Here is a 13,806-nt window from a genome sequence, read left to right on the forward strand (position 1 = left end):
GAACGTGGAGGTCAGGCCCCGCCCTGTGGCCAGCTCTGCCCTCAGGTCCATGACTCACACACCAGGCAGCTGAGCGGCAGCCACCCCCACCCTCCCAGCTCAGAAAACAGCCTACAACACACCCCAGCCTAGCACCTTCCTCTACCACCCCACGCATGGCCACCCAGTGAGAAGGCCTTGCCTCTCCTCCACTACCAGGTGAATCTGTCCCCGGCGCTCATTCCTGGGAATCTTGCCCCTGGGAATTCTGCTGACTGCATGGGCGCTGACTTATCTGCTTCCTAGGAACAGACTCGGAACATTTCCACCCCAAGACTACTACTTAAAGCGGGCACGTCAGGAGAAATGGGCCAAAGACACTGGGTATTTCGCATCTAGGCAAGAAGTACATTGGAGTTGAGACTTCACTTGGCATTGCCCTCTGAGGCTCATTGGCTGGTGACCTTTGGCCCTTGCGTGCACCTGATTTCAGGGCTGGAAGATTACGCTCAACCTCAGGCTGGAAGCAGGTGTGGTCAGGTAGCTCCTGAGTCATGTCTGTAATGCCATGGCTCTGGGGTCACGGGCCTTGTTCATGATTCAGCCAAACCACCACCACCTGAGTATGTTTGTGGACAAGGTCTGAAAACTACAAAAAAATCCAGTGACGTGTATCTAGGGAGAAGGGTAATAATCACGTCTACTAATGTAACAAAATGCTGGGTTTCTAATTTGACCACATTACCAAGTCTTATAATAAGGGCCACGTCACTAAAGACTCAAAAGCAAAGACTACTGTGGGGAGAAGCAATACAGAGCTGAAAAAGACATTGGATTTATTCCTGGAGATAAATAAATATACGTGTGAGAGAACGGAAACTAGGGAGGGTAGTTTATTCAGACTTCAAAGGCCTTTAAACAACTTTTCTCCTAAAGGCTACTTAAAAAAAATCAGTCACCATAAGAACCAAATCCATTTTATCCTGTAACATGGATATGGAAATTTTTTGAGACACAGACAAAATTAGGAAAGTGCTTATGGACTGAATTGTGTCCCTCTAAAATATGTGTTGAAAATCCTAACTCCTATACCTGTGGGTTATATCCTTATATCTCTTCTGACTGAAAGAGATCAATATTTATGCCTATTCCAAAGAAAGGTGATCCCACAGAATACAGAAATTATCAGGCAATATCATTAACATCACACACAAGTGAACTTTTGCTGAAGATCATTCAAAGGCAGCTGCAGCAGTACATGGACAGGGAACTGCCAGAAACCCAGGCTGGATTCAGAAGAGGACATGGAATGAGGGATATCATTGCGATGTCAGGTAGATGTTGGCTGAAAGCAAAGATCCTGCATTTTATTGACTCTATGCAAAGGCACTCAACAGTGTGGATCATAACAAATTATGGAAATCATTGCAAAGAATGGGGATTCCAGAACACTTGACTATGCTTATGAGGAACCTGTACATAGACCAAAAGGCAGTAGCTTTAAGCAAGGGGACTCTGCAGGTTTTAAAATCAGGAAAGGTGTGCATCAGGGTTGAATCCTTTCACCATACGTATTCAATCTGTTGCTAAGCAAGTAATCCATGAAGCTGGACTATATGAAGAAGAACAGGGCATCAGGATTGGAAGAAGACTCATTAATAACCTGCAACATGCAGATGACACAGCCTTGCTTGCTGCAAGTGAAGAGGGCTTGAAGCACTTACTGATGAAGATCAAAGATTACAGCCTTCAATATAGATTACATTTTAACATAAAGAAAACAAAAATGCTCACAACTGGACCAATAAGCAAAATCATGATAAATGGAGAAAATATTGAAGTTGTCAAGGATTTCATTTTACGTATATCCACAATAAATGCCTATAGAAGCAGCAGTCGAGAAATCCAAAGATGTATTGCATTGGGCAAATCTGCTGCAAAAGAGCTCTTTAAAGTGTTAAAAAGCAAAGATGTCACTTTGAGGACTGAGGTGTGCCTGAAACATGCCATGGTATTTTCAATTGTCACATATGCCTGCGAAAGCTGGACGATGAATAGGAAAACTGAAGAATAATTGATGCATTTGAATTACGGTGTTGACCAGGAATATTGAATATACTGTGGACTGGCAGAAGAATGAACAAGTCTGTCTTAGAAGCACGGCCAGAATGCTCCTTAGAATTGAGGATGGTGAGACTTTGTCTGATGTACTTTGGACAAGTTACCAGGACATCATACTTGGTAAAGTAGAGGGTCAGCAAAAAAAAAAAGGAAGGCCCTGAATGAGATGGACTGACACAGTGGCTGCAACAATTGGCACAAACATAGTAAGGATTGTGAGGATGGTGCAGGACTGGACTGGGCGGTGCTTCCTCTGTTGTACGCGGGGTCAACTATGAAATGGCACCTAACAACAATAATACCTATAGCAAGAAACCCTGGTGGCACAGTGGTTAAGCGCTTTGTTGCTAACTGAAAGGTCAGTGGTTTGAACCCACCGCGAGAGAAAGATGTGACAGTCTGCTTCTGTAAGGATTACAGCCTTGGAAACCCTGTGGGGCACTTCTACTCTGTCCTACAGGGTCACTAAGAGCTGGAATAGACCTAACTGCAATGGGTTTGGTTTGGTTTTATACCTGTGGTTATAATCCCATTTGGCAAGGAGTTTTTTTTTTTTGTTATGTTAATTAGATAGTATTTTTTTTTTTTTTTTTAGTGTAGGGTGTATCTTGAATCAATCTTCTGAGATATAAAAGAGATTAAACAAGCAAGTGAGCAAGCAGAGATGGGGGAAGAGAGATGCGAAGCCACATGGAGATCTTCCAGGAGCAGAAGCTCAAAAGAGACAAGGGCCTTCCTCCAGAGCCTACAGAGAAATCCTCCCCCTTGAGCCAGCACCATGAATTCGGACTTCTAGCCTCCCAAACTGTGAGAAAATAAATTTGTTTGTTAAAGCCACATATTGTGGTGTTTTTGTTATAGCAGCACTAGATAACTAAGACAAGAAGATAAACACATCTCAGACTAGGGGCCTTCCAGATACTAATGGGATAGACAGTTGTTGTTAGGTGCCATTGAATTTATTCCAACTTATCGTGACCTTGTGTACAAAAGAACGAAACACTGCCTGGTACTGTGCCATCCTCACAGTTGTCACTATGTTTGAGCCCATTGTTGCAGCTACTGTGTCAGTCCATCTCACTGAGGGTCTTCCTCTTTTTCACTGACCCTCTACTTTTTACCAAGCATGATGTCCTTCTCCAGGGACTGGTTCCTTCTGATAACATGTCCACAGTAGGTGAGACAAAGCCTCGCCGCCATCCTTGCTACTTGTATTTCTTCCAAGACAGATTTGTTTGTTCTTCTGGCATTTCACAGTATATTCAATATTCTTTGCCAACACCATAGTTCAAAGCATTGATTCTTCTTTGGTCTTCATTCATCGTCCAGCTTTTGCATGCATACGAGGTGATTGCAAATATCATGGCTTGGGTCAGGTGCACCTTAGTCCTCAAAGTGACATCTTTGCTTTTTAACACTTTAAAGAGGTCTTTTGCAGCAGATTTGCCCGGTGCAACAGGTTGTTTGATTTCCTGACTGCTGCATGTATGGGTGTTGATTATGGATCCAAGTAAAATGAAATCCTTGACAACTTCAGTCTTCTCTCCATTTATCATGATGTTGCTCATTGGTCCAGTTGTGAGGATTTTTGTTTTCTTTATGCTGAGGTGTAATCCGTACTGAAGGCTGTGGTCTTTGATCTGCATCAGCAAGTGCTTCAAGTCCTCTTCACTTTCAGGAAGCAAGGTTGTCATCTCAATATTGCAGGTTGCTAATAGATCTTCCTCCAATTCTGATGTTGCATTGTTCTTTATAGTCCAGCTTCCTGGATTATTTGCTCAGCATACAGATTGAATAAGTACGATGAAAGGATGCAACCCCTATGCACACCTTTCTTGATTTTAAACCATGCTGTATCCCCTTGCTCCGTTCGAACAACTGCCTCTTGGTCTAAGTACACGTTCCGCATGAGCACAATTAAGTGCACACTTAAGTGTTAATGTGTGGACTTACCTTATTAAAATCATCAGAAATGATGGAGACGGGGCAAAGAGTGCCCCAAAAAATGCTAAGTCAGTTAACACTAAGTGAAAAGCAGGTGGTGAGAATAAGCTTTAACGAAAAACTCTCTAGGCCGTGGGAGTAGATGAAAGTGACTGATGGAATTCCATGTGGCCAGTGCCCAAGGGAAATTATTCAGCATGTAGCTATATAATTTTGAGCTCCAAATATGTTACAACTTCAGAAAAGGGTCTATAACAGGGACTGTTGTTACCTGTCTCCTAAAGACAGCAACCCTTTGCATGTTTTTTCTAAAAAAAAAAAAAAAAAAACTCCAACAAAATACTATGTGTTCAGATATACCTTGTCTTAGGCTGGGTTCTCTAGAGAAGCAAAACCAGTGAAGTATATATATAGAGAGAGAGAGAGATTTATATCAAGGAAATGGCTCACGTAGTTGTAGAGGCTGGAATGTCCCCAGCCTGTGGGTCAGGAGAGAGCTTCTCCTGATTCACACAGCCACAGGGGCTGGTGAACCCAAGATCGGCAGGTCAGAGAGCAGGTTTCTTGCTTACAGGCTACAAAGACCAATGAATCCCAAGATCAGACAGCAGGATGGCACTTAAGCTGTTAGCTCAATTCCCAAGAACTGGAGGTCAGAGGAACAGGAACCAGCTGCAGGATCTAGAGGGAACAAAAGCCCCCGAGCCTTGCCAGAAAGTCCACCTATGTAGGATGCAGGCCACGCACCCAAGGAAACTCCGTCATGGACATGATCACATTATATCAGATCTCATCATGGAAGTGATTAGATCATTATACGACTGCCAAACCATATCACAACTGTCAAACCACTGAGAACCATGGCCCAGCCAAGTTGACACACAACCTTAATCATCACACGCCTCAAATGCATTTTTGTCCCAAAGACATTATTTTACGGTTATTTTCATAACGTCTCGTAAGAAATTCTGTGTTTCTAAGCCAACATTACCAATCAGGTTAAAAAGTGAAGCTCAGTTAAATTCCGGTAGCCTGAAGAAGGAGGCAATGTGTAGACCTGTGCCCGAAACTCACAAGTAGAGAATATTTCTTCATTTTTCAAAAAAGGAGTGATCGGCTATGTCTCTCCCTCCTCTTTTTCTGTTTTTTTTTTTTTTTTTTGACTGAGAACCTAAAGAAAGATAGAAGCCAAATGCCTTTGTAATTTCTCAGATTAGTTGAAAGTAACTCAATTGAATAAACATATATTAAATGTCTAAGGATTAATTTTAGCTAGAAGTTTTATAGAACATAGCTTCAAAGGTGATCAGAAAGCCTCAGGAACTTCAAGCAAAGAAGTAGGCCCAACTCAGAGAACTATTTGCATGAGTGTCATTCTGAAGGTAACGTTTTACCTCTCTGGGAAAATAATGGAGAATTTGCCTAGAAAATATAAAGTTGGAGATGCCTCTGTTTGAATCACTTGGCCAGTATTCAAATACTGGTTTGGACAGATAGTTCAGATTACAATTATTGTTATTGCTATTAACGAGAGCCAATTATTAGTTTATATACTAATACGCTTGGTAAAATAGAGGATCAGCTAAAAAGAGGAAAACCCTTGACTAGGTGGATTGACACAGTGGCTGCAACAATGGGCTCAAGCATGGCAACCATTGTGAGGATGGTGCAGGGCCAGGCAGTGTTTCATTCTGTTGCACACGGGTTGCTATGAGTCGTAACCAACTCGATGGAACCTAACAATAAATATTAATACACGTAAGCATAATATTAATACATCATTTGTACATTAATAATAAAAAGCTAGCTTCATGGATGTAGTGATAACCCTAATTAACCTCCTCTAAAACCATCCCTGGGAACCCTGGTAGGGTAGTGGTTAAGAGCTATGGCTGCTAACCAAGGAGCTAAGGTACTCCTTGGAAACCCTATGGGGCAGTTCTACCCTGTCTTATAGGGTCACTATGAGTTGCAATCGACTTGACGGCAATGGGTTTTTTGGTTTTTAAAACCATCCCTATTTTAGAAATTGTAGCAGTATCAACTTGCTAAAGAGTATTAGCTCATCTTAATTACCATAGAGATAATATTTTTAAAAAATCACACAAGCTAACTTATATTTTAGGGTGGGTGGAAAACAGAATCAGACTATCATGTCAGCATCGTCCTTAATTGGGCATTAAACAAAGTTTATAGTGTTAGTCTCCCTTTTGTACAATGTTGCAATGCAGTTCCACTTTTGGGCAAAAATGCTGCAAAAGACCTCTCTAAAGTGTTAAAATGCAAAGACATCACTTTGAGGACTAAGGTGCACCTGACCCAAGCCATGGTATTTTCAACTGCCTCATATGCATGCAAAAGCTGGACAATGAACAAGGAAGACTGAAGAAGAATTGATGCCTTTGAATTATGGTGTTGGCGAAGAATACTGAACATACCGTGAACTGCCAGAAGGACGAACAAATCTGTCCTGGAAGAAGTACAGCCAGAATGCTTCTATGACGCCAGGATGGCAAGACTTTGTCCTACGTACTCTGAGCATGTTATCAGGAGGGACCAGTTGGTGGAGGACATCATGCTTGGTAAGGTGGAGGGTCAGTGAAAGAGGCTCATGAGACCCTCAATGAGATGGATTGACACAGTGGCTGTAGCAGTGGGCTCAAACATAGCAATGATTCTGAGATGGCACAAGACCAAGCAGTGTTTTGTTCTGTTGTAAATGGGGTTGCTGAGTCAGAACCAACTCGATGGCCCCTAACAACAACCAAACCAAACCAAACGCACTGCCATTGAGTCGATTCCGACTCATAGCGACCCTATAGGACAGAGTAGAACTGCACCACAGAGTTTCCAAGGAGCACCTGGCGGATTCAAACTGCCAACCTCTTGGTTAGCAGCTGTAGCACTTAACCACTACGCCACCACGGTTTCCCTGACAACAACAACAAAGATGAAATTGAGTAGGAGGATGTCCAGGGCAGAAATATAATGATCCAGCTTAAAAGATGACTGTGTTACTATTGCATGGGGGCTGTAAATGAGAAAGACAATGTGAGGACAGAATAATAACTTGTGTATTACATACATACACATACATGTCTATTATGTATATATATTACATAAAGACATACTAATACATACTCATTTGTCATGGATTCTGTATTCTTAAAGCTGCCTATTTGCTAAAAACACTCACGGTGCTTTTGTGGGCATTTGTGAACATGCCTACCTTCAGAAAAAAAAAAAAATTTTTTTTTTTTTTCCTTCAGAGCCATGATAAATTAGGGTTGAATAAGGCTGGTTTAGTATTTGCTAGGAGACCCTGGCTGGTGCAAAAGGTTAACCCTCCGCTGCTAACCGAAATGTTGGAAGTTTGAGTCCACCCAGAGGCACCTCAGAAGGCCTGGTGATCTACTTCCAAAAAATGAGTCATTGGAAACCCTATGGATCGCAGTTCTACTCTGACACACATGGGGTTGCCCTGAGTCAGAGTCGATTTGACGACAATTGATATTTACTAATTCAGTGTTTGTAGGGACTTTATAGAAAAAACTACCATGAATCACGAGAATAGACTGTGTGTTGTTAGAGTTGGATGGAGCTTTGGAGGTTACTTGGTCCGAACTCAGATATGAAAGACCTACAGCCTCTGAGGCCGTAGCAAGCAGAAAAATAGCCCAAAGTCAGGGGTCACAGGCAGGGGTCGACAGACACGGTAACCTATATCACACAGGCTGGGAGCCTCAGGGAACCCCGTGTTCTGAACCTCACTCAGTGCTGAGGAGTCAGAAGAAACCACTCAGAGAAGCGCCATGTTTATTAGCGTGAGGGAGTCCTAACCTCACATCACCACCAGCAGAGAAGAGCCCAATGGAAACACCCGACCACACATACAGTTACAGAGAGGCTCCAGGGCCAGGACATATCTTCGAGGCCACCAGGTTGGTCCTCCCGTCTGGTATGTTCACCGCCCCCCCCACCCACACATCTCCCCTCAGGGGCCTGAGACCAGACCCTGCTTGACATATGGCCACTGTCATGGGAACTCCAGCCAGCTCCGCACCTATGCCCTGAAGCAGAGATTGTTTAACTATTGTAGGGCAGGAGAAGTCACATTCCCCAGCTCAGGCCCCCTTGCTCCTGTTTCCTGCGAGAAAAGACACCCAGGGTCCAGAGCACAGAGGGGAGGCGGGGCTTGGTCCTGGGCACTTCGGCCTCGTTGCAGGGTGCTGGGGCCAGTCCTCCCCAGGGATTTCGTGTCTGTATGCCCAGGGGCCCCCCAGGACAGCTAGGCCTGATGCTCCACCAGCTGCAACCTGGCAGTCTTCACACGCTGTGCTTCCTGCAGATTCCGTGCACAGACATCTGGGTTCAAGATGAACTCCACCTGCTGCACTGGGAACCAGCCTCGCTCCCCATCTGAGAGCCTCACGCCCTCCAGCCAGCCTGCATGTAAAGAGCCAGTTACTTGGGGAGACTCTTCCTCTAGGCCCCTTCCTGGAACATTTCTGAATCCTATGGCTGAACACACCTGGGTGCCCCTAGAGAGTCCCCCGCATGAGGAGTCCTGCTTCCAACCACTGACCAAGGCCTCCTGGGGGTGGGCAAGTCCACGGCTCCTCACCGTCCCCAACTGCACCCTACTGCCCGGCCCCTCCCCTGAGACCCCTTTCACCGTCACTGCTCTGCTGCATGACCATCACCACATCAGCCTTCTCCAGCGCCAGCTCGTCATTCTCGCGGGGCTTGTAGGCACGAAGGCATCGTACCTGTTGGGAATCTGGGGTGGAGAAGATGGAAGATAGTCAGGTGCCTGGGGCAATTGCTGTGGGGGAGCTGGGGAAGCCTGGGCAGAGATGGATCTGGGCTGTCAAAGGTACAAACAGGAAACTGGAAAAACTTTCACCTTCTACCAGGGACCAAAATGGCTGTTACCAAAAAAAAAAAAACAAAAAACAAACAAACCCAGTGCCGACGAGTCGATTCCGACTCATAGCGACCCTATAGGACAGAGTAGAGAGAACTGCCCCATAGAGTTTCCAAGGAGAACCTGGCTGTTAGAGGAAGACAAATACCAGAATTGCAAAAGGTTAAACATCCTACGTTCCTAGGGAAGATGAACCAAGAAATACGTGTGACCACCGTTGTCAGTGATTACAGACCCTCAAGATCCACCACAGACCCTTCTTCCCTTTGAAGACCCTGTCTTTAGTGCTGGGTGACTCGGCTCTGGCCCACCAATGGTCTGTACCTGGCCATCTGGCACCTCTCCACTCGTTACCTGTCTGTGTGCCTCTCTGACTGGGCTGTCGAATCTCAGTCTGTGCCTGGTTCTCCCTCTCTTTCCCAGCACCAGCTGTGGGACCAGAGAGCCATAACGCCCGACTCCAGGTGTGACCCGAGGTGCTGACTTCCTGTAACATCAGCAACCTCAACTCTCAGTCACTGGGCTGGTCAAGATGACTCCTGAGCAAATTCTGGATCTTCTACATTTCTGTATTTTTATGAACGAGGGGGAAGTCCCATTGTTTATCCCCCCTGCCACCAAATTCATTTTTTTATTGTGGTAAATATGTAACAAAATATTTGCCATGTCAACATTCTTCGAATGTACAATTCAGTGGCATTATGTTCATCGTGCTGTTCAACCATAACCATTATCCTTCTCCAAGTTCGACAGTTTTTGAAGCTCATGGTAACAAGCCTCAGCGGATGCAGACTTAGAGCATTCCTTCTTGCATGGGTTTTTTTCCTTCCTCCTTTACTGCACTGCACAGCTGTCCCGGAACACAACGGGACACCACAGCTCGTCCCACCTGCCATTCACAGGTCACAGGGAAGTGGGCAGTTCATCCCGTCCTCCTCACCGACCCGCAGATTCATGGGAACTCAGTCAGAGCCTACTACCTACATCCACTTCTGAGTCACTGCTCCTCTATGTCCTTCTAGCTGGGGGACGGCTGTGAGCTGAGGCTGCGCCAGAAGCACTCCGTGAACACAGACACAAAGGCCTGTGCCATGGCTGCCTGGGGAGAAGCAGTGCCTCAGGGTCTCCTGTCCAGGAGGGTGAGTGAGACACAACTCCTGCAACACCCTTGTTCCCCACATCCCACCAAGACCTTCACACAGATCAAAACCCCAAAATCAAACCTGTTGCCATCAAGTTGTTTCTGCCTGATGGTGACCCACGTGTTACAGAACAGAACTGCTCCACAGGGCTTTCTTGGCTGTAATCTTTATGGAAGCAGATCGCTAAGGCTTTCTTCCATGGTGCCACCAGCTGGACTCAGACCTCCAACCTTTAGGTTAGTAGTCGAGCACAAAAACAAACGACTTGAGCCACCCCGGCTAAGTCTGGGCAAAATAGCAGCAGACTCCAGGGGACATAGATATAAAAAGAGCAAGTGATTGCCCCAGACAGGGAGTGTAAGGGGTTGTTGCCATGACGATAAGCAGTTTTCAGCAGATGGGTCTTAGGTCTTTGAGCTCTGTGGCTAGTATCTCACCCTGAAATCCTGAGAACAAGCAGTAAAAGGTTGCCTCTCAGAGTTCTCACTGGCCGCCGAAGCCCCTATATGGAAGGTGACCCCTGGCCCCGCCCATTTTCCCCTCCCCCTCAGGCCCTCACTCACCATAACACTCCAGGAGGTCCATCTCCTCTCTGGGCAAGGTCAGCGCAGAGATCCACCTGAGCTTCTCGCTTCTGGAAGACAAGGGGCAGACGTTGCACCGCAGCCCTGGTGAGGGTGAGGGCTGAGGGGGAGGCACTGGCTGGGGGTGTCTCGTCCAGGTCAGTGACTGCTGGGAGTAAAGGCACTGGGATGCTGCTCGCTTGGAAGTATGACAAGACCTTGAACTCTTTTTTTTTTTAAAAGATAATTAAATTGCATTGTCATTGCTACTTTGCATTTGTTGTTAGGTGCCCTAGGGTTGGTTCCGACTCACAGCGACCCTATGTACCACAGAACAAAACACTGCCCAGTCCTGTGCCAGACTCACAATCTTTGTTATGCTTGAGCCCATTGTTGCAGCCACTGTTTAATCCATCTTGTCGAGGGTCTTCCTCTTTTCCACTTATCCTGTACTTTACCAAGCACTTTGCACTTGCACTTAAAAAAAAAAATTGGAAATGGATAGTGGTGATTGTTGTACAGTACAGTGATTTTAATTAATGTCACTGAATTGTATTTTTTTTTTTAACCCTGGTGGCGTAGTGGTTAAGTGCTATGGCTGCTAACCAAAGGGTTGGCAGTTTGAATCCACCAGGCACTCCTTGGAAACCCTATGGGGCAGTTCTACTCTGTCCTAAAAGGTCGCTATGAGTCGGAATCGACTTGACGGCACGGGGTTTGTTTTGGTTTACTTTAGATAAAGATTTACAGAACAAACTAGTTTCTCATCAGTTAGTACAAACATTGTTCTATGACATTGGTTAACAGCCCCACGACATGTCAACACTCTCCCTTCTCAACCCTGGGCTCCATAATTACCAGCTTTCCTGTTCCCTCCTGCCTTCCAGTCCCGCCCCAGGGCTGGTGCACCCCTTTAGTCTTGTTTTGTTCCACAGGCCTGTTCGATTTTGGCTGAAGGGTGAACCCCAGGAGTGAACTCATTACTGAGCAGAAAGGGTGTCTGGGGGCCATATTCTCAGCGTTTCTCAAGTCTCTGCCAGGCCAGCAAGTCTGGTCTTTCTTTTTGAGTTAGAAATTTGTTCTACATTTTTCCAGCTCTGTCTGGAACCTCTATTGTAATCCCTGTCAGAGCAGTCAGTGGTGGTAGCCAGGCACCATATTGTTATTCTGGACTCAGTCTGGTGAAGGCCGTGGTAGATGTGGTCCATTAGTCCTTTGGACTAATCTTTCCCTTGTATCTTCAGTTTTCTTCATTCTTCCTTGCTCCTGAAGGAGTGAGACCAGTGGAGTACCCTAGATGGCTGCTCACAGGCTTTTAAGACGCCAGACGCTACTTACCAAAGTAGGATGTAGAACATATTCTTTATAAACTAGGTTATGCCAGTTGAGCTAGATATTCCCCAAGATCATGGTTCCCACAGCCCTCAGCCAAGCAATTTGGTCCCTCAGGGAGTTTGGATGTGTCTATGGAGCTACCAAGACCTTGCCTTGTACAGGTTGTTTTGGCTTCCCCAGTATTGTATGCTGTATTACCCTTCACCAAAGTTTCCACTTTTCTATTGTCTATTAAGTGTTTTTCCATCCCCATCACTTCCCTCCCTCATAACCATCAAAGATTGTCTCTTTTTGCATGTAAACCTTTTTATAAGTATTTACGGTAGTGGTTTCATACTGTGTCCTTTTGTGATTGACTTATTTCACTCAGCATAATGTCTTCCAGATTCATCCATGTTATGAGATGCTTCACAGATTCACTGCTGTTCTTTAACATTGTGTAATACTCCATTGTTTGTATGTACCACAGTTTTTTTATCCATTAATCTGTTGATGGGCATCTAGGTTGTTTCCATCTTTTTCCTATTGTGAACAATGCTGCAATGAACATGGGTGTGCATAAGTCTGTCCATGTGACAACTCTTATTTCTCTAGGATATATTCCTAGGAGTGGGATTCCTGGATCATACGGTATTTCTATTTCTAGCTTTCTAAGGAAGCGCCATATTGTTTTCCAAAATGGTGTACCCATTTCCACCAGCACTGCATAAGAGTTCTGATCTCCCCGCAGCCTCTCCAACATCTGTTACTTCCTGTTTTATTGATTCATGCCAGTAATGGTGGGGTGAGATAGTATCTTATTGTGGTTTTGTTTGCATTTCTCTAATGGCTAGAGATCTGAGCATTTCCTCATACATCTGTTGGCTACCTGAATGTCTTCTTTGGTGAAGTGTCTGTTCATTTCCTTTGCCCATTTTTTAAATGGATTGTCTTTTTGTTGTAGAAGTGTTGGATTTTCTTATAGATTTTAGAGATTAGAACTCTGTCTGATTTGTAATAGCCAAAAAATTTTTTCCCAGTCTGTAGGTTCCCTGTTTACTCTTTTGATGAAGTCTTTTGATGAACATAAGTGTTTAAAATTTAGAAGATTCCAGTTATCTAACTTATCCTCTGGAGCTTGTGTGTTGCTTGCTGTGGTTTGTGTTCTGTTAATGCCATGTTTTAGGGCCTCTATCATTTATCCTATTTTTTCTTCCATGAACTTCATGGTTTTTGCCTTTATATATAGGTCTTTGATCCATTTTGAGTTAGTTTTTGTATATGGTGTGAGGTATGTGTCCTGTTTCACTTTTTTCCAGATTGACATCCATTTTTGCCAGCACAATTTGTTAAAAAGACTGTCTTTTCCCCAGTTGATGGACTTTGGGCCCTTGTCAAAGGTCAGGTGACCATACCCCCCCCCCACCCCCAGTGATAGATTTCCATCTGGGTTCTCAATTCTGTTCCATTGGTAAGTGTACCTGTCATTATACCAATACCAGGCTGTTTTTTTTTTTTTGTTTTTTTTTTATGACTACCATAGCTATATATGAGGTTCTGAGGTCAGGTAGCACGAGTCCTCCTACTTTATTCTTTTTCCATAGTGCTTCTTCCTTTTCTATATAAAGTTAATGATAAGTTTGTCCATCTCTTTAAAAAATGTTGTTGGTATTTCGATTGGTATTGCATTGTATTTGTAAATAACTTCGAGTAGAATTGTCATTTTCACAATGCTGAGTCTACCTATCCATGAGCATGGTATGTTTTTCCATTTATGTAGATCTCTTTTGGTTTCCTGCTGTAAAGTTTTGTAGTT

General features: G+C 44.5%; 1 protein-coding gene across 1 annotated transcript in view; it reads right to left on the minus strand.

Annotated features, from left to right (window-relative positions):
* Positions 1-7,606: 7,606 nt before the first annotated feature.
* The window catches only part of ARHGEF5 (Rho guanine nucleotide exchange factor 5), a 34,416-nt gene continuing 28,216 nt past the window's right edge, over positions 7,607-13,806 (minus strand). The window contains exons 12-14 of the mRNA XM_023539576.2: positions 10,677-10,747; positions 8,720-8,824; positions 7,607-8,490 (exon numbers count right to left, since the gene is read on the minus strand). Of these exons, the coding sequence (XP_023395344.2) occupies positions 8,333-8,490; positions 8,720-8,824; positions 10,677-10,747 (334 nt within the window). The 3' untranslated portion in view covers positions 7,607-8,332. The remainder of the gene's footprint in view (positions 8,491-8,719; positions 8,825-10,676; positions 10,748-13,806) is intronic.

The sequence above is a fragment of the Loxodonta africana genome, chromosome 8 (genome assembly GCF_030014295.1).
Source record: "Loxodonta africana isolate mLoxAfr1 chromosome 8, mLoxAfr1.hap2, whole genome shotgun sequence".
Classification (NCBI taxonomy): domain Eukaryota; kingdom Metazoa; phylum Chordata; class Mammalia; order Proboscidea; family Elephantidae; genus Loxodonta; species Loxodonta africana.